This window comes from Varanus komodoensis, unplaced genomic scaffold (genome assembly GCF_004798865.1).
Source record: "Varanus komodoensis strain SLA01 unplaced genomic scaffold, ASM479886v1 scaffold9, whole genome shotgun sequence".
Taxonomy (NCBI): Eukaryota; Metazoa; Chordata; class Lepidosauria; order Squamata; family Varanidae; genus Varanus; species Varanus komodoensis.
The window spans coordinates 28115744-28138345 of NW_025336598.1; the positions used below are offsets into that span (position 1 = coordinate 28115744).

The window sequence follows — 22602 nt, forward strand, 5'->3', positions numbered from 1 at the left end:
TGACCAGAATTACCAGGCTTAAATAGGGTCAACAATACATTTCAAGATAATTTATTGTCCCCTGTGGTAAAATAATCAACTAATACACATATATGTTCTACTAATCTACTGGGGGTGCGGTGGGTGGGTTGTCATTGTTTTTAAGGAAAGTGCCTCAGAAGAATCAAACATTTAAAAAGGGATCATCTTAAAATGTGTTCTACAGAACTAGTTAACCAAAAGACGGGGGGAAAGCCAGTACTGGAAAATGGTTTCAGTAGTCATTGAAACAAATTACAGATCTTGCCCCAGTCTTTCTATTTCTTCAATGAGGAAGTCAATATCAGATTTAGTAGCCGCCGGATTTGAAATGACCATTCGGAAGAAGTTAACTTTATCTCCCTGGGGCTGATATCCAACCATTGTAGTTCCTGACTCCATCATCAGGGCCTTGATTTTGGGTGCCACCTTTCAATTCAAACACAGAAGAAAAGATGTTAAGGAACCTTCTTCTTGCTGTATATTTTCCATAATTTCAGACTAAGTCCATGAAAAAGCAGGATTTGAGTTAAGAAAGCATCAAAGAGCCAACGAGAACTCATAAGCTGAAACAAGTGGCAAATGTATCCTGTACTCTTTAATAGTTCCCTAAAATCAATATCAAAAAGAAGCAGCCCTGCAATTTCCATAAAACCCCTGATTATTATTACCCCTAATGACATGTTTGCTCTTTGGCAGACAGCTCTGATCATACTGCTTACTGCTAAGAGAAAACAGCAGACATTTGAAAGAGGGACGTGAAGTAACACAGTGAAGTCAGGCAGCCTCTGGCATTTTTGCACCTGAGGCAGAAAATCTGGAAACAGGAGATTTCATGATGTCAAAAGTGTATAATTATAAACAAAATAATGCATAATTTCCTGGCTTGCCTATAACACTATAGTTTCCAGTCAAGATGAGCAATCTCATCCATAAATCAACTAATCCATAATGGATTTACACTAACACAGGCTTGTTAATGTTAGTAAATAGAATAGTTCCAAGTCTGACTTTTTAAAAAGACTACAGGATGCCACCCTATGGAAGTTTAGAAAAAAAATATCCTATAAACCCACACAGCCGTGTGGGCTGTGAAATTCTGGTAGTTCTGTCTACATGCGCAGAGGATTGTGCCCTGATTATCTCCACATGTTGTCCTGATTGATTGCTAACTCTTTCTAGAATGGGGTTTTTTCAAACATATTTTTAATTTTTGCAGAGCTGGGGCTAACATTTGTCCACACACCCTACAGCAGAATGGACCCAGATCTCTGGCAACACCCAATTTTGCACAGCTTGCACTGGGTGCCTGTTCTGAGTTCAGGATCAGGCAGGGTCACCTTATGCACCTTGTTGTTGTTGCTGGTTGCGAAGTTGTGCCCGACCCATCGCAACCCCATGGACAACATTCCTCCAGGCCTTCCTGTCCTCCACAATCCCCTGAGATGAGCTTAGTGAGGAGCTAAGGTGGTCATATTGGTGAACCCACATGTCTTTGGAACCCCCAGCCATGAGGACTTCGTTTGGCTCCCAGGTTTTAGAAAGGTAAAGGCTTTAATGGCAGCCTCTGTCCATTGGGTGTCTGTCCTGGAGGCTTCTTTAAGACTAAAGACTTCTATATTTTGCCAGTCGTTGTAATGAGCTCTTTGTTGATTTTTATTTGTTTTTCATTCTCTGTTCTTCTGGTGGTTTTATTAATTATGGGGTTCTCATATTGTATTGTCACATTTTTATTGCATGCTACCTTGCGGGGAGTTGCCCTGAAAGGCTGCTTAGAAATACTTTAAATAAATACAATTACCCTATGTAGTTTTTCTCTTCTCTCCTGGGAGTCCAGCATCCCTCTGAGACTTGGTGGAATATACCAGAAACAAACATTTGTGTGTTCAGGCTATGAGAAGGTGAAACAAACAAAACATCAACACTGTACGCAACGAAACAAAAATTGTTCCTTTTCTCACAGCACCCCGTAGACGTACTTCCCGAGGTCTTGAAACTGACCTTGAAACGCTGTTTCGTGACTCACTGTTGCTTGAGCAAGGAAGACGAAGGCCACTTTGGGCTCCCTCCTTCCATGGCGATTTGAAGCATGTATTGCACATGAAGCCCACACACAATTCCAGCACAGTTTCAGCCAGAGCCATTTTCAGCTCTCTTCCCCACCACCATTTTTAAACAGCAACAAGAAGCAAATGCACGCTCAGTTTGCTAGAACTGGAAAAATGTCAAGGCTTTCTTTGATGCAGCTTGTAAAATAGGGTGCATTTTCTATTTCACAAATGCCCAGTTTATTCGAAAGTAGCTTGTGGGTCCACAACTTACCTCTCCTTCAAAAACCATCTCAAACTCCTCTCTGTTTTTAATTTTGTTATACAGGTATTCTGATAATTCAAGACATTTGTTGATCTGACTTTCAAATCCCACTGTGCCCTGTTTAAAGGAAAAATACTCATTTTAAAATTCAGATCTGTATTAATCTTGTAGCCTCAGATTAGCTTTTCCTATAAAAGATTCAGGTTGGGATTCAGCTATATATTATCCAAGTTATTTATCCAAGTTAAACAGAAGATTATTGATATAAATAATATTTTTTAGTTTTGAGGTTTGTACATATTCATTTAGTGACTTTGGAGATTTTATCTCATATCTACAAGTTAATTTTATATTATTCATCATTTCATAGTGTTATAGAATATGTATCTTAAATATTGGAACTGCAACTATGCCTTTCAAGCAAACCCAAACACATACTCTCAAACACACACACACACACAGTTGGGGGTGGGGGGAAGCAAGAGAGTGAGATCAACCACTGATCTAAAATTATCTACGGGAATACTATTACACAATTATGTACAAAATATTGGCAGAATTACAGAACTAGTCCATAAAAAAAAAACTCATGGAAGAGAATTTGGTTTCACTAAATATCTCCAAACTTCTTTCCTTCTCCTACTGTCTCAGAAATGTTTTTCTCCTAAAGAAACACAACAGTTAAGACCAACGACACATTTAAATTCTAAGAGCTAGAAGCTACAATCCCAACACTGCCTACTGAGGCCCAACAGCCACCGAACGGCGTGGGCCTCATTCTGAGCACACCATGCATGGGATCGCTCCGCATGTTTCCAACATGTTCTGCTCACCTTTGCTTTCCACATCAACCAGAATTTGAATATGTCCACGTGGCGGCCACACTGTATGGCTTTATCCCCAGTATCATAGCTGATATCGTACTGCTTGTCCTGTTGGAACAGGTAGCCTGCACACATCTGGTTGCAGCCTTGAAGTATGCCCTGTGGCAGAAACACGCCTCTTACATACCTGCCATCGACACACAGATTAAAATGCACTGCCATGAGCACACTGGCCCGCCTGCATGTGGTAATTCCAAAGAGAGTATAAGCTTTATTCTTAGGTGTGACTAGATGTCTTTTTCCATTTTCACTTCGGCAACACTGCTTGTTGAATGACCTACTGATCAAAAATGGAAGGTGCCTCTGGCACACATGCCAGCTTTCTGGCCTATCGTTCCTCGGACATTAGCGCAGCTTGTAAACATGCAACTGTTTGCTTTTAAACCAGCCACAGTGGTTAATAGTGAGGTATCTGTCTGGCCGATGTTAACAGTGAGTCACACTTGCTGGACTGAATCAAATAATTCCTAAACCCTCTGCCTGAGCAAAGCACAAAAGATTATTTATTCATTTAGAGTATTCGTATGCCGTCCCATCGCATAGCCTCGGGACGGCTTACATAAAATAAAATCAAACGTAATACAAATAAAATCCAGATCCACCCTGGCGGCAGATTAAAACCTATAAGCTGATATTACATTGGCATAACAATGGGTGCAGTGGCATAGGAAAGGTTATGGAGGCACAGTAATGCCCAGGTGCCACAGGGAGGTCATCGCCAGCATACTCCTCATCCCCATGGGACTTGGACAGCTGGGGACAGCCGGGGACATGGTGAGGGAGGCCCTGCCCGGGATTCTGTGGTTGCTTGTGGATCATTCCTGTTCCTTCTGCTTCTGCTACTTATTATTATTTTCATTTCTATACCTCCCTTCACCCAACGCTGTCTGGGTAGTTTACAACAATACATAAAAAGGATACTAAATGTGCATATAAACTATCATAAATTCAGGAAAAAACAAACAGTTCAAAACAGCTAAAACAGACCATGTAACGCAGGAGTGGACAACCCATGGTCCACTGCCTGCACACAGCCCCTGCCCCGTGTTGCGCAGGACCCTGCTCTCTCCAATTTCTAAAAGGGAAATAATGGCCTCCATCACTCTCCTGAAAGACCCAAAGGCCCAATTTAGTTTGTTTGACCCATTTAGTAGCCCCCACAGGTGACCTCTGTATTGCAACTGCGCCCAGTCCAGGACGGTCACAGTGCGATTCATCGCTCGCCCTTGCGCTGCACAGGACTGCCATGAGAGCTGCTCCACAGGCGCTCATCGCATGGCTGCTCCCAATAGTGCTGGGAGAGGGGAACACCCACCGAGTTGTCATGCGACTTGGACACCTTTGCGATGAGGCACGTGCTGTAACTTGCCCTGGGACGGATTCTGTCCACAGCGTTTGCCAGCTTTAATACAAATGTATGAACAGTTCCTCCCCAATTATACTGACCGCAGATGGATTAAACAGGACAGAGCAGAAATGTGAACTCAAGGTACACACTGGGTAACCAAACTGGTATAATGGCTGGGCCTTTATCACCTGGGAACCCCGAGGATTGTTTTTCTGGCAGGGAGTTCTCATAGAGATCTCAGCAAGCTACAGTGCCCTGGATTCCTTGGCAGAGGCTACAGCGCTTAAAAGAGTATAAATGGTAATATGTTTGCACAGTAAGATATGCCCCATAAAGATAAAAGGGGGGAATTAAATATTCAAGCAAACCTTTTCCCGAAGAAGAATGGCAGAACACTGTAACAAAACGCCCATCATCTTGTGTGGATTCCATGTGACAGAATTGGCTCTACAAAAGCAATGGATGAGCGTTCATTATTGCTATTATTAATTCAATTTATACGCCACCCCATTAGCCGTAGGCTCTCTGGGTGGCTCACAATGCAGTAAAGTTCAGAGTGTACAACATAAGATACAGTACAACATACACAACAATAAAATCCACAATTCACATTAAAACCAATAAACGATACAAATCCATGAGTAAAAACTACTAAAATAAAGTAAAACAAAATAAGGATAATAAAACAAATAAATGTTTAGTGACTTGGGAGCTATTTTATCTCAAATCCACACATTACATTTACATAATTCATCTTGTAAGGGAGTAAGAGAGGCAAACTTTATTAACCTCTTTCAGCAGGTCATTGTTCTTCCTGAGCAGGGGCAACCAAGACTTGAATGACTTGATCCCGGGGCTGATATGGGCAAGAGCATTTTGTTTTGCTCTGGGGGCCTAGCAGCTCTGCTCCTGGAATAGGAATGATCAGCTCGCCCAGGATGCAGTCTCAGGCACTGGAGAGACTGGGCTGGCGTCTTTCCCTTTGGAAAAGTCGATGACCACAGCACTGGTGTATTTGCTAGAATGGCACTGCCATTCAAGAGGAAACTGAGCCCTCAGGGTGGCAAATGTCAACGAGAGTAAAAATATAGGACTTATGCTGGACTTCTGGAATGTTTGGCGCAGACTTTGCTAAATAAGTGCCCCCCAGACAGCTGGTCAGAGCTCCCAGCATCCTCAGTTATAACGGATGGAGATAGCGGGAGTTGCAATCCAGCACAAAGCAATGAACACAGAATATTCTGGTGGTCCAAAATGGACAACTATTATAACATGTGGGGCCATTGTGTGCTCCATCAAGACCTGCAGGCTTCATCCACTGCTGATCTAGAACCCACTTTTAGCCTCGTCATATCACGTGAGTCCCTTTTTATCTATTCTTTCACCCACATAGGCCTTTCCTTCCTCAACATCTTTTCAGCTCTACTCTCCTCTTTCTCTCCTTTCCCCTCCATTTTTCTCCTAATCCTAACAAACAAGACAGAAGTTGCCCATGAAGGTGTGAACCAATTCTCGGGCCCTGACCACCAGCTGAAGAGAGCAGCACCTGGCGCATACCCTGCGAAGTGAGCTTAGCCGGCGCCCTGCCTCCTGCCCCGCATAAGTCTCCCACTGTCCCCCATGAGCCCGGTGATTGTTCACATTAATTAACTGCATTGATCTGTGAGCTGTGGAAGGATGCCCAGGCAGGCACACACAGCGGTTGCTGCAGGCCCCCGTTAGGATCCCTTCTGTCAATACGGAAAAGACCACAGACAGGAAAAGCCGACAGTGATTGGCAGGGAAGCCGTCCCACTGTGACAGACTTCTCAGCTCCAGGCCGGTGGATGATGTTCATGCGCTGAAAGAGATGGAACTGCAAAACACCTGGAACCTCCTGAAGGAACAACTGGTGTGCTGAATCTCTTGATCTCTACTAGAGGGCAGCTTTTACTAAGGGACCTTGCTGGAAATGCGGGGACTGCGTGCCCCAGGAAATAGCAAGCACCAACCTATACACAGAATTACACGTTGTAGTTAATCAAAATCCAGTGGGAAGTATCTGTCAAATGTCACCATCAGTTGTAAATACTTTGCAGGAAGGGAAATTGCCGTACTGCTGCTAGGTGGCTCTTTTGGGAATGATGTTACCAAATCAGTTAATCAGCACAGCTCAGAGTGTAATGGCATCCATTACGCGATCTGCTTATCACTACCGTCTCTTAAACACTCAAATCAATCCTGAAAGAGCAGCTTCTCTACATGGGCTTCCCACTTTCAGCAGCTTGGGTTTGCAAAAGGCCAGATCACTTGTTCCACAAAATAAGGCCAAAATCTCACATACCTGGTCAAGGTTGTTACCATGATAGTGATTCTAATAGTGCTCTAGGAACTTAAGTTCCAGGTAGAAGCCAAAAAATGTCACTTACAGCCACAGATTGCATGATGTCAGTAGAAGACTTACTTGCTAATCCACCGGGGCTGTCTCAGAAAGCGGGCAAGGCCCCCTGAGGTCAAGGGCAACTAATGCTGACCCATTTGTCTAGTAGGACAGACTTAAAGTCTCTCTTGTTTCAGTCTGGTTTGCAATGCAAAGATCAAAGTGATACAGGCCAGCTGAATTACAACTGTATCTGCTTCTCGTGAATGCTCAAGAATTAACACGAACGTTTCTCCTTATTTGACACTTTAGCCTCATACATACTTCTTTCTCCCTGGTCCGTGGCTTTTCAAAATGTGGTCATATGCTTGAGAATGGGGGTCTGTCTTTCTAGGTTATGAAATGTCATGTAAACCTAGAGAGGTCACTCAGTCAAGATGCAAATTAAAAGGGTTCAGTACCTTTCTATTCCATTCAGCTTATGACGATGCTTTCTGGACATTAGCAATCCACCTCCCCAGGCAGCCTGAAAATGATGTGAGGGAAATAAAATGTTCAGGAGCTTTCAAATATCCTGCACTCTGCGACTTCCAAAGGCGACTTCCAAAACTTTAGAAGTTTTGATCTCTATTACGTCTCACTGCTGGCCTGCTTGCCAGCATTGACAGGAGTTATTAGCCAAAATACCTGGAGTACCACAAGTGACCCACCCCCACATCCTCAGTCCTGCCACTGCTTTCAGTGCTGAATTCTTAAGGAAACATGCAGGATTTCAGAGCAGGCCGTGCATTTTACACTCCCTGTAAATGGTGACCAGCTTTTTTTTTAAGGCCTCAGCAACACAAGCATGAACAAGGTTTACCAGGATCCTTCTTTTCTTTGACAATGATAACTGTATTCGCAGTGCAATCCTATGCATCAGCACTCAGAATTCATTGGGGTCAGTGACATCTAATCCCAGGTAAATGTATTCAGAATCGCAGCCTTAAGGCACAATCCTATGCTGTGTTTAGCAGACAAAGGGGCCTACAACTCCCAGCATGCCTCAACCAGAAGGACGATCTGGGACCACTGAGAGTGGCAAGCTTCTTTTCTTTCTATTGGGCATGACTGTACCCTTAGGGTTTTTCTACATGAGATATTTATTGACCCCACTCTTACAGGAGTTTGCAGGTCCTTTGCCTGACATGGTTATTCTCCCAGGGCCTCTTCTGCATTTTACAGCCATTTTCATGGCTTTTCTTGGAACAAGGATAATAGAGCATTTTCCTAGAGGATACCCTTAGTGGAAACCTTGTGCAAAATCTAAATTCCGCTCTATACCTTAGCACCACCTTGTGCTGTATAATGGAACATATAAGAACAGACAGAAAGGCAGAGGGGAAACGACCCCGGGAAAGAAACATGCAAGAGGATGTTCTTCCTCCTGGAAGGAAAAGGAAGCAGCATCCTTGGGAAAGCACCAGATTAAATGTCTGCTGTAGAGAAGCCCTGCCTTACTTACATCCACGTGGAGCCAAAGGTTATGTTTTTCACAGATGTCTGCCATCTCCTGAATAGGATCAAAAGCTCCATAAACTGTGGTGCCAGCAGTTGCATTCACGTAAAGGGGGATATATCCCTATGAGAGAAAAACAGAGGATTAGCTTTATCGTGAGAAGCAAATGTTTTAAAAGGACAAATGAAACTAACTTCGATTTACAATGACTAGCAAATTCATCAATCAGTTTCAGAGGAGTTTTCTTTGTAAACTGTTGCATCTCTTTTATTTGGAAGACACAAGGAACCCTATAACCTAAGTGTGTCTAATATATAAAATATATTATGGCATTAGTTCCCTGGGAACAGATTAACTAGATACACTAAGAGTGCAGTCCAGGGGCAGCTAAATGCTCCCTGGTCAGCCCTAGGAAAAGGAGGTGGCCCTCTTGTGACCATGGGAAGGACTTCTCCACTTTTGCAGCAGCGACTCCACTTTTGGGGGGCACTTTCCCCTGCTGAGCCAGCATGGTGCTTTCAGGGCCTCATCCAGCCAGCTGGATGAGGCCCTGAAGATGGAAGACTCTTTTTGGGACAACAGGAGTGTGTGGCTTGCTCTGGGAGAGTGGAGACGGGGACATTTAGGTGCCTGAAGAAAGGCATCTGAATGTTTTTGAGGGTTCCTCCCTCACTCAATTGCGTGCCCATGGGTGCCCATAACCTTAGGGTCATAGGGTCACGGGCAGCCACAAAAGTCTGCACCCTAAAGAGCCACAAACCAATGCATATTTAGACGGAACCAAGTCCTACAACTCCCAACATTCCCTAGCCAGCCAAGTTCCCAGAGTGCAGTCTGCTGTATGAAATAATGAGATGCGGCTAGAAAGATTACTGAGGGTTTTTGGTGAAATCTGAACATGTGGGGTTTAGAATGCTGGCATTTTGGGGATATTTGCATGGGGTGTATCAGGTAAAGAACAAAACGAGTTTGATAAATCCCATGTTTGCGGTAGAAATTCAAGGAAAACCAAAAATATTTGCTGAAGGACAAAACCAAGCCAATGTGGTCCAGCATTCCACTTCCAGCAGACAACCACCTAGCAAGCTGTCTGGGAACATTCACAAGCAGAACATAAGAAGAACCATCCTTGTACTCTATTCTGTGAACAGAATGTCTGGGGAAGCCAAAATCCACAGTTAGGTGATACCACCCAGTTAGGACCAACCAAAATCCCACAAAAGGTTTTGGTTGGTCCTGTAGAAGGTCCTGCAGAAGAAGAAACGGTAGAAGGTTTCAAATTCTACAGAATTTTTTTTAAGCGAGGTCAGTCCTTCTCAATGTGGTGCCCTCTAAATGTCTCAGACGTCATCTTCCATCGGCTCCAGCCAGCATGGCCAATTGTTAGGAAAGCTGAACCAGAGCATGTGGAGGCAGCCAGTGGGGCAAGGTGGTGTAAAAGGCAGGGAATAGGTGAAGAAACAGAAAGGTCCCAAAATTAGGATTGGAGCCATAAAGCCTGCAATATAGACTCAGCTTCAAAATGCTGAGTGAAGCATGAGCAAGGCACTGGTCGATGTTGCCGGCATCAGATAACAGCCAGCATCGTGGGACATCACTGACCATCAACATACAGTTCTGCTGTAATCCAGAACTGTCTTTTACCCTGGCAGAAACACACAAACTATATGTATAGTGCAATCTTATGCATGTTTGTTTAGAATTAAGTTTCTTTATATCCAACAAAATTTACTTAGAGTATATACACCTACTTGAGAGTAACTGCTCTCAAGTGCACTTACTTCTAAGTAGTCACATATATCACTGCACCATTAGCCTAGGTTAGTGCATGTGTTCTAAATTTCTACAGAAGTCCTTGCAGTGTCTTAAGGCTTCCTATTTAGTCTTAATCTAAACAGGAAATATGTTCAGATTTAAAACAACAACCAAGTTACCTTTTGTTTGGCTTCCAGAATTTTAGCTTCCAAATCACTTGGTATTATTTTGCCCCTGCAATCGAAGTGAAACACAAAACCCAATTAACAAGATCAGTTAATTAATTGATCTTGTCAACAGGTCATTAGCATCTTTCACTGTGCATAAACAGGGAGAAACAAATTGCCCTTATGAGCCAATTTACCTTGCATTACACTTTATTAAAATCACATTCTCGGTTCCAAAACCAAGCGCAGCTCCGGCTTTCTTTATTGAATAGTGACTCTGCAATAACAAAGACAACAAAAACCATCCAACTTTCTTTAAAAAAAAGATGTAAAGTGATGCACAATTACGTAACATCCAATAAAACTCAAACTAAAACACTCCTTAAAAGAGGCAATAACAATTTTAAAAGGCAGAAAAGCTTGACAAAATAGTATGGTTTTCACTGCTGGGTTTTATTGCTTGTGTAAAACTCAACAGAGATGGATTGAACTTGACCTCCCTTGGGAGGAAGTTCCATAGTCCAGGTGCTACTGTAGAAAAGGCCCTGCTTCATGTACACACCAGCGTAGGTTCTCTGGTTGGTGGGGCGTACAACACAGCCTCTGATGAAGATGGGAAAGTGGATAGACTTTTCAGATATCCTGGCTCCAAGCCATTTGGGGCAAGACCCTCTGAAGAAGACAACCAGGCCAAAGAAAGTTAGAGGCAGAAGAAGGGGATGTATGGACGCCACAGTCTTGAATTTACAAGCACTGAACAGGCCTGTGATAGATGGCACATTTTGGAGGGCTTCCAGTTCATTGGGTCACCACAAGTCAGAGACAACTTGACGGTACGTAACAACAACAGTCAAAACCTGCACTTTTGCCTTGCTTTCTGAATAAGCAAGGCAATTGGATTAATGTTGCTGATATTTGGTCTTTAAAGTCTATGCCAGACAGTCTGGCTGATGCATTTGTGCTAAGCTTGGATGCTGGCTTCACCAATTTTACCACTTTGAGGCAAATAGCTAATAAAAAGTATCGTGCTTGGGATTGTATGGGGATTGTATGGTGAAACTGGCTGTGCTGCATGTCAAAGAGCGACACGTAGAAATTCATAAAAAAAGGACAACCTCCATGTCGTTGGGACTGGGAATAACAAGCACAGAGCAGTTTGTTTTGAGAGCTGGACAGTCAAAAGTGTATGAGTGTGTGTGTAGGTAATGTTGTCCCTTCTATCATGCATGTGATGTGTTGACTCCACACGCCTACTTCAGGTATCTCACACACCAAGGGGAAAGGGTAGGTAGCAAGAGGCTGCAGGCCCATCCCTTTGGCTCCACTGCCCATGCAATACTGTGGATGTCTGATGCAAGGGCGCTTGCGTACTAAGACCTCTTTCTGGGCGTGGGCTAACACAAGGTTGGCAGAAGCTGCCCTCCAGCATGGGCACAGTCCGAGGCGCTGTCCCGCAGTCCCTTTCCAGATGTGTTGCCCCTTCACATGAGTAACATGCGAAAGGGCCTAGAGGAGTACTTGTACCTTCCCTGATTCCTCCCACTTTGTGGCAATCATAATGGGCCAATGAAGCAAGTGTGGCAGAAATCCTCTTCTGCAGCTGAACAGAAAGAGGAGAAGAGGAGGAAGGAGGGATGTTCGACTTTCATTTGTAACATTGGGTTGGATTTAGTTTTAGAAAGACTTGTGATTAACCTAAATCCCATGGATTTCAATGGGCCTACTTTTAAGGGTGACTAAATCTAAGACCACCCAGTAGCTATTATTGTGAGGTGTAAAATAATCACATCAAATGCTATAAATACACTTGTCTATTTTAAAATTTAATCCTGAATCTATCCAAGATTAAGCTCTTAAGATTTAAGGCCTACTAAGAATCTTGGTTCCCCTATGGTCCCTTTGTATCCCAGTGCTGCAATCTGAAAGGGCGTGTGGTCGGATAAAGTCCCTCTGTCAGAGTGAGAGCCATTGCACACAAAGTGTTTGCCACAAGGAGAAATGCACAGCTGCTTTCACAGGGTGGCCATGTCCAAAGATAACTGCCTTTTTGACAGCCATTTTAAGGCTAGAAACCTGCCTGCTATCCAAACTTTCTGTGTTTGACAGTTTCAGCCTCCCAAAAGCTTAAATTTGGAGGGGAAGAAAAAAAATGAAAGCAGGTGGTCATATTCCTCAAAACTGGGCTGACACTTACAGAAAAGAGACTTCCTTTGCCCTCCCCCCAGTTATTACATTAATGGTAATTAATCAAGCTGATTGAGCTCACATGTTCTGAGGTAAAGAGGACCAGCTTAGGCACAGCAGCCATGCCTTTGGTTTTGACTTCTGGGAAATATTTGTAGCGGGCAGCCATGATGCTATACATATTGGATATAGCACCACCTGTAACAAGAGTACATGACAATAAAATATTAGAAGAGAGATGGGATGAAAGCCTGATATTATGATCAAAGGTATAAAAGCATCATTTGCATAATGCAAGGATTAATCACTGGGATGCATCGGCCTGAAAACAGTAATGATAAAAGGGTTCTGTCTCTCTTCATCATGGATGGCATTCCTTTAACACAATGGTTTTCAGTACTGTTCTCCTGAGGAATCTGAGCTAATGGCGAATTTGTACCCTAGAATACTCCTCGGTAAGCAAGTCAACATGGAAAGTGTTCCCTTAAGTGGCATTTCCACTTTAACATATTCATCGGAAGACTTGATCTTGGCTTGCTGCTTTCGGATCTTTAGAACCACAGATGTAATTAGCCAGAATTGTTTCTGATTAACAAATTCTGTCATGAATTCTAAAACACATGTGCAACTCCTCACTTCCATTAAAATACTAGCACATTGAAATGAATCTATTCCTATACTGAATTATGTTCTAGGCCCAGTGGGTTAGTGTTCAGTCAGGCTTATTGACTGATTGGTTTATAACTTTCTAACCCTGCCTTATCACCAAGGCCTCAGGGTAGCCAACACAATTTTGAAACAATAAAATACAAACTCACAACAGTAAGAATCATAAAAGTAGAAGATAAAATAGAATGTTAGTAAGCAGTGACACAATTAAGAGTCTCAGAAACTAAAAGCCATGAAAGACATGAGAGGACAGGGTGGGCTTTTGCCTGGGACCTAAAAGGACGATAAGGAAAGCACCAAGTGTACATCTTCAGGAAGCAAGATGCACATTTTGGACATCACTACTGGAAAGGGCTACCCTCTGGTTGAAGAACCGAGAGAACGAGGGATCCATGTGAGAGAAACAGGATTCTTGCTTTCTTACATGTCCTGGTTCTCTGCCTCACCATTTACCTTGCAGTGCTGATTCTAACCCTTCTTCTGCAAAAGAGGCGTCTCTCTGGAATTCTTTCTGAGACAATCATCATTCTTAGCTTTTATGAAGCCCCTTATAAGGGCTCAAAGGGCTTCATGTCCCTTACCTCGGATTATCTTTCTGGGAGCTTAGTAAAGAAAACTGCTGTTATTAACTTATACTGCAGATGGGGATGGGGAGTGAGGCACAGAGAAAGTGGTACACCTAAAGCAAACTAGCGAGCTCCTGTGGGGAGGCAAACTTTGAAATGGGACAAGGAGGAGAAGGTGTAGAATGGAAAGAGGATAGGCTTGTATTGTGATGTATCGCCTCTATTTTGGGTTATGGGGTGGCCTAGAAATGGAATTTATTAAATCAATAATAAATAAATATTTCTACTCTTGTCACTGTTTAAGCCCCCAAGAACTCAAAGTCTTCCATGGTGAGAGAGGTAAATATTGCTTGATTGAGAAGGAAACCTTTTTGTTCTTTGAATAGGTTCCTACTTCTAAGGCTCTATGCAACATTTATTTGATTTAAAAAGTTCTGAGTTCCATATTCAACTCGTTCAGGGCAATTCCAAGAGATACATAACAATAAAAAACTGTGCAATAAAACTTGCATGTTATATTTTTGACTCCACTGTTCCTTCCCAATGAGCAAGCCAAAACAAAATCTTTAGTCATCCTGTAAATGACTGTAATGTTTCTAAGACTTCACTCTTCTGTGAACAAAATGACACCTGGTGCCCTCCAGGTGTTTTGGACTACAGCCAGCACTCCTGACCATCCTCTGTGCCAGCTGGGGATGATAACAGTTAGCCCAAAACATCTGGAAGACACTAAGTTACTGAAAGCTGGTGTACAACAAAGATTAATTAGATTATCAGACCAATATATGGGTTACGGGGCACTCAGCATCCAATCCTCTGGATACAAATTATTTAGGAAAACCACAGTACATGCTGCAAAGCCTTAATTCCCAAAAGTGGGTTCGTTAACTGACTTTATTTTGACAGATTCTCTGGCTGTTTTGAGCTTGGCTGCACTGTGTTGGGCTGTCTTGGGATAGCAAATATAAAGAGACAGGCTTCCAGAAGACTTAAACATGCACCATGCAATAGGTCTTTGGACTGCCAAATCAGCAAGCTTTTCTGCCCAAGGGACAGGCAGCAGTGTGAACCCATGAGAAAAATGCATTAAATGTAATGGGCATACCAATCACTTGGTTCAAGACTTTAATAAGTAGCCTGAATTCTAGATGTGCTCCATAGTAACTAGAGAATGATGAATAACTTTGAACATTAGACAGCTTATTTAAATCCCCAGGTATCTTTTTTGATGCCAATGTGCTATACAATGGTTTCCAATGAGATCGGAACAACAACACCTACGAGAGGCATATTTATTGTCAGATCATGACCCAAAAGTCACTACAAAGTGGCAAAATTGCACAAATTGAGATTAGTGGATATTAATGAATTATAGTATTTTATCTAATTTAATGTTTAGATTATTTTATTTCACTTACTGATTTTACTGTAGCTTAATTCCCTACATATTTGAATTACTCATGTTGCATTTTAACCTATTTCATTGCATTAATACTTCACTATTTGTATGCTGCATTTTACTGGTCTGTGGACTGAAATAAGTACATTCATAATGTCTTACAAGAATCTGACAGGCCACCCTGGGCACTGTCAAGGGCTGGCATAACTGGTACCTGCCAAGGCCCACAACCTGAAAGAGGTCCACTGCCAACCCTTTTGGGGCCATGCTGGCTTAGGGTGGCCATTGGTGTCCCCCCACCCCTCTTTTTCAAATAACAGTTCTCTATTTGAAGGGCTGCTAGAGGACTCTACCTTTTGAAGGTTGCCTGTATTGGAAGGGCTGTCCTGATCATTCTCAGTTCCAAGAGAAAGGGCCAGACGAAGGGTTGCCCATGCACGGCTGGCCTAGGAAATGTATGCTGTGCGGGCAGGTGTGCAGGTCACCTGGCCACAGTGGTCAGCGCTTTGTAGAGATGCACTTTTTTCTATTTCATTATCACGATCATTTCTAAATTTGCAGCCATACCTATACATTCACACATCGTGATTTTTGTACAAATAGAGATCTCCCTTGGTCCTCGTTTTGGCAGTTCACAATTTACCACCCAATAATGTGACATGGCTGAGTGGAACCCTGCACATGTTACCTTCTCCATCGGGATAGTGCTGGGGACTGGACCCTGAGAGAGCTGGGTAGGGGGAGCAGATGGGCAGCTGTGATGGTGGTGAAGAGGGGGCCCACTCGGGAAAGGGGGCCGCTGAGGGCCCCTTGCCCAAGACTCCCTGCCCCTTAAAACTGATTGCAGAATGGCAACTGCTTTCCCAAATGGTTCTTTAATTGCACCCCTTAAAAAGGCTTCATGGAAAGCCTGGCAGTAGTTTTTAAGGTGAATCTTTACTGTTCTAAATACAGTAGTGCTATACAGTTAGAAGGCATTCATGCAGCTACATTTTAGGTCTTTCCAGCACTACATCTGGAACAAGAATAAAACCTACCAGGTGAGAATATTCCATCTCCATCTTGGTTTGACCATCCAATAATCTCTCTCATTTTTCGAAGTGTTATTTGCTCCATGAGGACAAACACAGGTGCAATTTCATATGTAAACCTGGACAAATGAAAATATATACCAATACCTGTTTCAGAACAGGAAAGATAAAAACACACATATCTTCAGAAGCCACTTTTGATTTTAGAATGTTATGAGATACAAGTTTCAGCCTTCACCAAATTACCTGGGAGTAAGCCTCATTGAACTCACTGGGGCCTAATTCTGAGTAGGCATGGCAAGGACTGTACTTTCAGTTATGTAACAACAGACTTTTACTGGGGGAAGCCCTAGCTGTTCAAACAAACATGAGCCATTGAAACCCTTGCTTCGCCTCCATTCCCAGAAAAATGTCTTCCAAAATGGTAGCCATCCTCTGGAGTTTCTTAACATGCTAAACTGAAAAGGTGCATTGTTACTTAGTACATATGACAGTGACGAAGTGCGGGGGGGGGGGGCTGTTCCCACTGCATTTGACTGTTCATAGAGAGCATGTTACCAGGAAACACTGCCTTCGCTTTCAGCTGGCTTCATTGCAGCTCCATAATGTCACACAAATTACCTGGTGGGTGGTCTGATTTATTATTTTTTTAAAGATACCTCTTACTAGGTGAGGGAGTCTATTTCACAGGCAGAGGTTTGAGATAAAGGAGATGTTGATTGCTTACAGGAAATGAAGTCCCTGCTGCTTCCTGACCCTTAAGGAAGGGACAAGTCTGTCCGCATCTTTTATAATAATAGGAATAATAATAGTAATAGTAATAATACAGACAGAAACCTTAGATATTGCCTTATACCAGGACTGATTATTTATCCTTCTAGCCCCATACAGTCTTCTTTGACCAGCAGCAGCTCACAGAATTCTTTCTCAGCACCTGCTCACTGAACATGGGAGAGGGCAGAGACCAAACTGGGCCTTTCTGCATTCAGAGCTTGTGTCCACCCGCAAACCTTCCCTGTATTCATAATAAGCAGCAGGTATATAGTTCATGCAGTGTTCAAAGGACTTCACATGTGTAATCTTAACAACCCTGCAAGGCAGGTCAATATTATTATTGTCACCTTGCAGGAAGGAGATCTGGAGCTAAGAGAAAATGGCTTTGCCTATGGCTACCTAGGGAGTTCATGGAAGAGGCAAGATTTGAACCAGGGGTCAGTAAGCTGCAACAGCTGTCACTCCACTTGGACAGATGATAAAAATTGCATGCAGAAAGAAACCCAACAAGAACATCACTTTATTTGTTCTCTACAGGTTGCTCTCACAAATGGCCATAGCATTCTGAGATTATACCTTCAGGTTATAGCAATTTAACCATATTGCTAACTTGTTTTGGAAAATATTCAACTGAAAGGTTTTTAGTTCAGTGTTGGATTCATAGTTGCAAAACATACTTGCTGCCAGAACTAGAGAGCTATGAAAATGTTATCACAGACATCAGAAGGCTACTCACAAAGATAATTAGAAATATTGAACTTGAGCTTTAAAAAGAAATCAAAAGCAATAATTTATGTGGAATTATTCTGCTTATATCCCAAGGACAACTAATTATACAATGCCACACAATCAATACCTGTCAAGAGTAATTAAAAAGGATGATTTTCTAATTACCAATTACAGATAACAAGAGGGCAGTCTGCTATTTTACCCATCTAACTCAGGCATGAACCAACACATATTCTAATGTATCATGCATTTTCTCCCCATGCACTAACATTTCAACGCCAGCTCTGTTGTTTCTGTTCGAGGACCAAGAACAGTCTACTGGCAACAAGAAGAAAGTTGCTCCTCCATTAAAGCAGCAGCACAAACCTAAGGTCCCTGCTCTTTGGGGAAATACTGAAAATGAAGCCAAAGAGAAATGAACATAATGGTCAGGATAAAATATTTCTCATTGTATTAGGCTAACCCAAGATATTTGTATCATTCTTATCCAAGCTGCTACTCTCCAGATGTGTGGGACCACAGCTCCCATAACCCCCAGCCCACAGAGCCCTTGCTGACTGAGGATGATGAGCACTCTAGTCCAGTGTGTCTGAGGAGGCTGAGCGAGGCAACAGGGCAAACTGCTACGGAGCCCAACTCTAGCTGATGCCACAAGTCCTCAGAAGGAGTTTGTGCCTCATCAGCTAAAACATCTCATCAACACCAGTTGTGAAAGCCAGTGTGGAGCAGTGGTGGAGCACAGAGCTGGCTCTCAGGCAATCTGGGTTCTGGTCCCCGCTCAGCCATGGAGCCACCTGGGTGACTTTGGGCCACTCGCAGGCTCTCAGCCCAACCTACCTCACAGGGTTGTCTTGTGGGGATAAGACCAAGAGTAGGAGAAGGAAAACAAGGTAAGCCACTTGAGTTCTTTAAAAAACAGGAAAAGGGCAGGATAAAAATCTAATAAACAAACAAATAGCCTCTAACCCTCTCTTCCTTTGTCAGACTGAAGATGGTGCAGAATGAATGAGAAGTGCCTGTACCAAGGCGTGTATCTATGGATAGATTTTGTTCGGAAGGTATGTGCAGGCAGTGGGGGATTCATGGCTTTCTGCAGCATGTGGAAGTAAAAAAAGTGGTGAGGGAGAGTCTTAGTCTTACACACAATGAAAAGTGTTGCACATACACATAACATTCATGTGAAGTAGCTTGCTTGGCATGTCATAAAGAATCAAAACATTTAACCTATACCAACAGTGATTAAGGACGTTTCTGAGATCTTGTTAAAAGCTGCACTGTAGCAGTAGGAAATCTCAAGCTCCAATGAAAAGTGCAGGAGAAAAAAAGTTTCACATAAACTCTAGAATTTTAACTTGACTTCAGAGATTTCCAGCAAATGAGAAACTATGTTCCTTTGGCAAGAATTTCTTATACAAAACTTTAAACACAGCCTAGAAATATATTAGACAGATGGATAAATTCAGTTCATTATGAGATATATTTACTTCTTTTTCCTCAGTTATCAAGCACAATTCTTCGCTTTGGAACACTATCCCCATGAGCTACAAAAGCTTGTACAAAACATGGTGCTGTATGAAACTGGCAGAAGGCAGCAGTTCACAAAAAACCCATGTTTTTTTGCTATATATGCTAACGTACCTGGTTTGTAGACAGCTATCAAAATAATTCAGCCAAGTTGGTACAATATCCAAGAATGAAATGTTCCAGATGGTACAAATTAAACACTATATGCCCATGTCCAGGGTCCAGAAAAAGATGGCAATACCTGGGAAGTCTGTACTTCTGGACAGTTATAAATATGCTTCTGTATAGCCTGAAGTGCATGATCTTGCCTGATCTTGAAAGCTAATCAAGATCAGCCCTGGTTGAAATCTGGATGGGTGACTTAAATATTGTAAAGCAGAAAGCTTTGGCTATGGGCAGTATAGAAATGTAACAAATAAGCAATTGACATGAACAGGGGTGGGGGATGTGTGGCCTTCCAGATGTTGGTCCACAACTCACATCAGCCTTCATCATTGACTATGCTGGCTGGGGCTGATGGGAGTATAGTCCAACAACACCTCCTGGGCCACAATTTGCCCACCCCTGCCAGTACAATGGCTCCTCGTCCTAAGTTCTCAAGCCTCTGCTGGCTCCCTCTGTCAAAATGCCCATATGAACCCACACTCACGTCAAATGTGAGGGCTTGAATTCCAAAAAACACACTTCCCACATTTGCCAGTCAATGGCCAAATGTTGCGTTTGATGTTCAACTGGGGTGGGGTAGGGGTAGAAAAAGACAATTCTCAGTACCGTTTGGTGCAATCTCCCCAAACTTTGTTTCGTGCAGCTGTGCCAAACACAAGTCCCACCTGGAGGACACCAGCCTGGCAAGATTGTTGAGGGACGGACCCATTTTAAAGGCATTGCTCTTTTCCACTGCACTGTATGGGTTAAACCTTGGTGCATTGATGAGCAGAAAGTTTATGTTCTCTGCAAACCCAGCAGCCACGTGCAGAGTTGGTGAAGAAAAACAACAGCAGCTGTTCATGTGTGATTTGGAGTTGAGGTATTCATTGAGTCAGTGCATATGATTAATCACCACATTGTTGAATTGGTCTTTGCAAATCAATTTATGCTGCACTGGGAGATGTACAGTGCAAGATGAAAAGTCAGAAATGTGAATCTAATGGTTTCAGAAGCAATCAGCCTGGAGAAGATAGATAGATATACAGAGAGAGAAACACTGCACAACTTATGACCTACCAAGTGACGCACAGCCCCTAACTATTGACAGAGATTGGGCAGAATGTGGGGTTCACCTGACACGGGAATCCCTCTCCACCAACTGGGCACATCGTGGGTAGCCTCCCCACCACATCCCAGGGGAAACCATGAAAGCACCAACATGAAGCCATGGAAGTGCCCTCTCTCACCACAGCTTTTTCCTCCTCTTTATTTTTTTTCCTTTTGAAGGGGTGGAATTATAACAGGCAGCTGTCAGGCCATCTTCCATTTGGTGGCTACAAGCAATCGCTCCAAAGTGCCCTAGCGCTCATCCTTTTTTTTTTTTTTTTTTTAAAGAAGGAAGGTAGGAAGTTTGCCCTCTGTGATGCGATTACATGTTTGAGCTCGTATTTTTAAATTCATAGAATCATTGAATAGTAGAGTTGGAAGGGGCCAAGAAGGCCATCAGGTCCACTCTGCTGCTCAGTGCAGGACTCCAAGTTAAAGCACCCCCCTCAGGTGGCTGTCCAGCTGCATCCTGAATGCCTCTGGTGTGGGAGAGCCCACTTCCTCCCTAGCTCATCAGTTCCACGGTTGCAGTGCTCTGGCAAGAAATTCCCCCCACATCTAGCTGGAATCTGGCTTCCTGTGACTTGAGCCCATTATTCTGGGTCCTGCACTTTGGATCAACTGTGAAGCTATCCTGTCCTTCTCCATGACAGCCTCTCAAGTAGTTGTAAGAGTGCTATCACATCTCCCCTCAGTCTTCTTTTGAGGCTAATCATGCCCAGTTCTTTCAATCTCTCCTCAAAGGCTTTGTTTCCAGTCCCCAGATCATCCTTGTATGCCCTCCTCTGAACCCTTTCCAGCTTGTCTGCATCTTTCTTAAACTGTGGTGCCCAGAACTGGACTCAGTACTCCAGATGAGGCCTAACCAGTGCTGAGTAAAGGGGAACTAGTATTTCACGTGATTTGGAAGTGATACTTCTGTGGTGCACCCTAAAATAGCATTTCCCTTTTTGTAGCCACACCACAGTGTTGACTCATATTCAGCTTGTGATCGACAACCATTCCAAGTCCCTTCCCACTTGCAGTATTGTTGAGCCAAGTATCCCTCATCTTGTAACGATACATTTGGTTCCTTTTTCCTAGGTGAAGAACTTGGCATTCGTCTCAAGTTTTTCTGGCTGGATTTGTGCACCTCTGAGGTTTGTGCGCCTCAGGCGCCTGTCATGCAGGGGGCTGCCATCTGGCCGATTCCAGCAGGTGCTTGCTCTGTGCAGCGCACACCTGAGCCTGAAGGCAAGTTCATCCTCCCTTTAGAATCCTTTCATAGCTGTTGGAAGGCGAGCTGTCAAAGGGTTCCAAAGCTGAAAGTGATCCTTGCTTGCAAAGTGTCTCGTGGGGCTCCAGTGCATGAATCGGTCTCTGAAAAAAATGATGAAAGGGGGGTGGGAAGCCACAGTGAGACCAAGCGGCTCACCGTTGTGGCAGGAAGCATGGCAAACCTCTCTCTGCGGTCCTCGGTTGCTACCTGGGAAGTCTTGGGCAGCTAGCCGTGGTGCTCACCCAGCACAAGTGTTCTTGCCGCTTCTGCCAAGCAGTTGCTTGTGGCTGGGGTTTACTCACCATAGATTTGTGCTCTGGGCTTGGATGATAGAACAACCCATAATGGAATAAGAAATCCCTTTAACAAGCCATGAGCTGTGAGGGCAGCTCACAACCCAAACATAAGCCACCCTGACAAACCCATCCTGGGTTTGCACAACACATTAAACATCCTTAAAGCTCTGGTGGGATGTTGTGCTGTATGAACCCGGTCAGTTGTGCTCCTCCGCAACCCATTTTTATGGTTCTAAGTGGAAAGCAAGAATAGGATGTTCAAGAATTTTTGTTTGTTTGTTGATGTTTTAATTCTGTATTTTTATTACTGAAAGTCTTGTTTGCTTTTTGTCTCATTCATCAAAATCATAACTGTATTCTGCTTCCTTTGTTGGCATTTTCTTCACTGAATTGTTCCCTTTTGTTGGGAAGCTTTGCTTATTACTATTTCTGCCACCGCTTGTGGTATCTGTGACAGCAAAGCAAACAACCTCTCCTGCCAGCTGCCTCCTGCCCCCCACCCCAACTCCAGAAATCGAGTTGTTTCTGGGCATTTAGTTGAAAGCAGAGTGGGGTCCACTACAAAAGGAATATGGC

At 43.3% G+C, this 22602-nt stretch overlaps 1 protein-coding gene across 1 annotated transcript in view; it reads right to left on the bottom strand.

Moving 5' to 3' along the window:
- Positions 1-273: 273 nt before the first annotated feature.
- GAD1 (glutamate decarboxylase 1) overlaps positions 274-22602 on the bottom strand; it is a 56913-nt gene continuing 34584 nt past the window's right edge. The window contains exons 6-16 of the mRNA XM_044418036.1: positions 16198-16310; positions 12609-12724; positions 10540-10619; positions 10355-10409; positions 8427-8543; positions 7384-7448; positions 4932-5010; positions 3165-3314; positions 2341-2448; positions 1820-1909; positions 274-447 (exon numbers count right to left, since the gene is read on the bottom strand). Of these exons, the coding sequence (XP_044273971.1) occupies positions 274-447; positions 1820-1909; positions 2341-2448; positions 3165-3314; positions 4932-5010; positions 7384-7448; positions 8427-8543; positions 10355-10409; positions 10540-10619; positions 12609-12724; positions 16198-16310 (1147 nt within the window). The remainder of the gene's footprint in view (positions 448-1819; positions 1910-2340; positions 2449-3164; positions 3315-4931; positions 5011-7383; positions 7449-8426; positions 8544-10354; positions 10410-10539; positions 10620-12608; positions 12725-16197; positions 16311-22602) is intronic.